General features: G+C 27.7%; 1 protein-coding gene across 1 annotated transcript in view; it reads right to left on the reverse strand.

The window, feature by feature from the left end:
* Window positions 1-3,769: 3,769 nt before the first annotated feature.
* LOC113866509 (protein TIC 214-like) overlaps window positions 3,770-3,994 on the reverse strand; it is a 2,204-nt gene continuing 1,979 nt past the window's right edge. Inside the window, exon 3 of the mRNA XM_027501333.1 lies at window positions 3,770-3,787. Within this exon, the coding sequence (XP_027357134.1) occupies window positions 3,770-3,787 (18 nt within the window). The remainder of the gene's footprint in view (window positions 3,788-3,994) is intronic.

Genomic DNA, 3,994 nt, shown 5'->3' on the forward strand with positions numbered 1-3,994 from the left:
CCAATAATTTGTATGAGTTCTCGAAATGAAATGACTAAAATAGCTACTGATAATAATGATCCACATAAAAGAGTTGCATAACCCAATATCATCATACTTACATGCATAATTAACCAATGGGATTGTAGAGCAGGTACTAATAGTACGGATTTTTGCATTTCGGTTAAAAGACCTGAAGTAGCAAAGCCTTGGGTAAAAATAACACTTGGTGCGATTATTGTATTTAAATAGTTGTTTTTATGCTTTTTGAAGCATGGAACCATATAAAAAATGGAAAAATTCCATGAAAGAAAGATTAATGATTCATATAAATCACTAAATGGTAAATGGCCCGAAAAAACCCAACGAGTAACTAACAATCCTGTTATACAGAAAAAAGTTATTATCATGCCTTTTTTGGACGAATCATATAATCCTAGGATTTCATTGACCGATAAAGTTATCAAATGAATTGAAATTACAATTGATACAACCGAAAACGATATATGAATTAATATATGCTCTAAAGTTGAAAATATCATATAGAATAAATAAAAATCAGAATACTAGGAATAGAAATAGGAATTGAGTTCATTATAGGACTTATTCTTTTGGAGGATAAGATATCATGCCGCTACTCGGACTTGAACCGAGATGCTCTAGCACTGCTTCCTAAGAGCAGCGTGTCTACCAATTTCACCATAGCGGCTTACTCGAAATCATAATAACCAATTTTTAGTCAATTGTCAAGATTCAAATAAAGAATCAATTAAAGTGTAATATTTGTTTACTAAACATTAACGAATTAAAAGAAGTCTATTAGAGAATCTATTAGAATTTTCGAAATTCTATATCTATATATATATTATTATTCTATATTCTTATTCTAAATATATTACATTTTTTCTTATTCTAAATATATTACATTTTAGAAAATTTTAGAAAGGAATAGAAAAATAAAATTAAGAATATAGAATAAATAAAAAAATGGTGAAATTTTTCATCAAAAATGGAACACTACATTCAAAGTATTTTTTTATTTAGAATATCGTTATACATATCCTAAATTTGTAGAATACTAATTTAGATATGAAAAACGAATTTAGATATTCCAATTATATTAGTATTTTAATATTCAAAAATGTTATTTGAATAAAGTTAATTCAGATTATTCTGACGTTTGTATTTGTTACAAAAAAAACTTTTTGAATTCCCCGTAAAAATAGATTGTGCTAATGAAAAAGCTTTTAATGTTGTCCAATATCCCCTCTTTTTCCAAAAATTTTTTCGAATGATTTTTTTTGATATAGAAGTGCGCTTTTTTGGAACTGCCATCGAGTTAGTATAGTTTTTCATTGTTATAGTTCGATGTGAAAGACATTTTTTTCTGTAAATGAAAAGGAATTCTTCTTTAATTACCCATATATCTTATGTATCTTAATGCTCCCTTTTTGCTTCCTATCTCTAAAGTAAAACATTGAATATTATAACTCTTTTTCCAGACATGAATATCTTTTTAATGTAATGGAAAATACTCAATTAGTTCAAAAATGAACTAATGCTTAAAAAAAAAAGAATTATTGAGTAATGTCGTAGGAATTGTAATTTTTTAATGAATATCAAAATAAACGAATCTTCGTAGTTTTAGTGTAATTCATTATTTATCCTCACTCTATACTTTTGTATAATTGTAAAAAAAAAAATAGAAATTCACATTTTTATTTTTACATATTTCCTTTTTATTATTTTATTAAAATTACATTCATTATTTATTATAGTAATAGTAATAAATATGAGAAAAAAAAAAGAAACTCTTTTTTTTTTTTTTACTAGGAATAGGAATTTGGTTATTGGTCCATTTTCAGTTTGTACTTAGTAATATTCGAATGGAACAAAGATTCAGAACAATTAATGTAATTCTATTTCTAGATTCACTTCTTTTATTAACCGACCCTTTTCTTTACAAAAGAGATGAAACAAAACTGACGAATAAGAAACAAAATTCATTAAGAATCCAATCCATTTGTTTTGTTTTTGTATGGAATATACACATCAATCTTCATGGATCATACCTTTCATTCCATTTCCAGTTCCTATGTTAATAGGAGTGGGATTTCTACTTTTTCCGACGGCAACAAAAAATCTTCGCCGTATATGGGCTTTTCCTAGTATTTTTTTATTAACTATAGTTATGATTTTTTCGATTGATCTGTCTATTTATCAAATCAATAAGGGTTCCATCTATCAATATGTATGGTCTTGGACCATAAATAATGATCTTTCTTTAGAGTTTGGATACTTGATCGATTCACTTACTTCTATTATGTCAATTTTAATTACTACTGTTGGCATTCTGGTTCTTATTTATAGTGATAATTATATGTCTCATGATCAAGGATATTTGAGATTTTTTGCTTATATTACTTTTTTTAATATTTCAATGTTGGGTTTAGTTACTAGCTCGAATTTGATACAAATTTATATTTTTTGGGAATTGGTTGGAATGTGTTCTTATTTATTAATAGGTTTTTGGTTCACACGTCCTATTGCAGCAAATGCTTGTCAAAAAGCATTTGTAACGAATCGTATAGGAGATTTTGGTTTATTATTAGGAATTTTAGGTTTTTATTGGATAACGGGTAGTTTAGAATTTCGGGATTTGTTTCAAATAGTCAGTAATTTGATTTATAAAAATGAAGTTAATATTTTTTTTCTTACTTTATCCGCCCTCTTGTTATTTTGTGGCTCAGTTGCTAAATCTGCCCAATTTCCCCTTCATGTATGGTTACCAGATGCTATGGAAGGACCTACTCCCATTTCCGCTCTTATACATGCTGCTACTATGGTAGCGGCGGGAATTTTTCTTGTAGCTCGACTTCTTCCTCTTTTCATAGTTCTACCTTACATAATGAATGGAATAGCTTTTATAGGTATAATAACAGTAGTCTTAGGAGCTACTTTAGCTATTGCTCAAAAAGATATTAAGAAAGATTTGGCCTATTCCACAATGTCTCAATTGGGTTATATGATATTAGCTCTAGGTATGGGATCTTATCGAGCCGCTTTATTTCATTTGATTACTCATGCTTATTCAAAAGCATTGTTATTTTTAGGATCTGGATCCATTATTCATTCAATGGAAGCTATTGTTGGATATTCTCCAGCTAAAAGTCAAAATATGGTTCTTATGGGTGGTTTAACAAAACATGTGCCAATTACAAAAACTGCTTTTTTAATAGGTACACTTTCTCTTTGTGGTATTCCACCTTTTGCCTGTTTTTGGTCCAAAGATGAGATTCTTAATGATAGTTGGTTGTATTCACCAATTTTCGCAATAATAGCTTGTTCCACAGCAGGATTAACTGCATTTTATATGTTTCGGATCTATTTACTTGTTTTTGAAGGATATTTAAACATTCATTTTCTAAATTTCAATGGAAAAAAAAATAATTCATTCTATTCAATATCTTTATGGGGTAAAGAAGAAAAAATAAAAAACAAAATTTATTTATTAGCTTTATTAAGAATGAAAAAGAATGAAATGACTTCTTTTTTTCTGAAGAAGACATATTCACATCGAATTCATCGAAATGTCAAAAGCATAACACGTCTTTTTTTTGATAGTACCCATTTTTTTGGTACTAAAAAAACTGCTTGTTTATATCCTCACGAATCGGACAATACTATGCAATTTTCTATGCTTGTTTTAGTATTGTTTACTTTTTTTGTTGGGGCCATAGGAATTTCTTTCAGCCAAAAAGGAATAGATTGCGATATATTATCAAGATTATTAATTCCGTTTATAGACCTTTTACATCAAAATTCAAAAAAAATTCAGGATTGGTATGAATTTTTTACAAACGTAACTTTTTCTGTGATTCTAACGTTTTTCGGAATATTTATAGCGTCTTTTTTTTATAAACCGGTTTTTTCAGATTTACTAAATTTGAATTTATTCAATTTATTTGAAAAAAGTGTTCCCAAACAAATTCTTGCCGATAATATAATAAATGTC

This window comes from Abrus precatorius, unplaced genomic scaffold (assembly GCF_003935025.1).
Source record: "Abrus precatorius isolate BTA unplaced genomic scaffold, Abrus_2018 Scaffold44, whole genome shotgun sequence".
NCBI classification, from domain to species: domain Eukaryota; kingdom Viridiplantae; phylum Streptophyta; class Magnoliopsida; order Fabales; family Fabaceae; genus Abrus; species Abrus precatorius.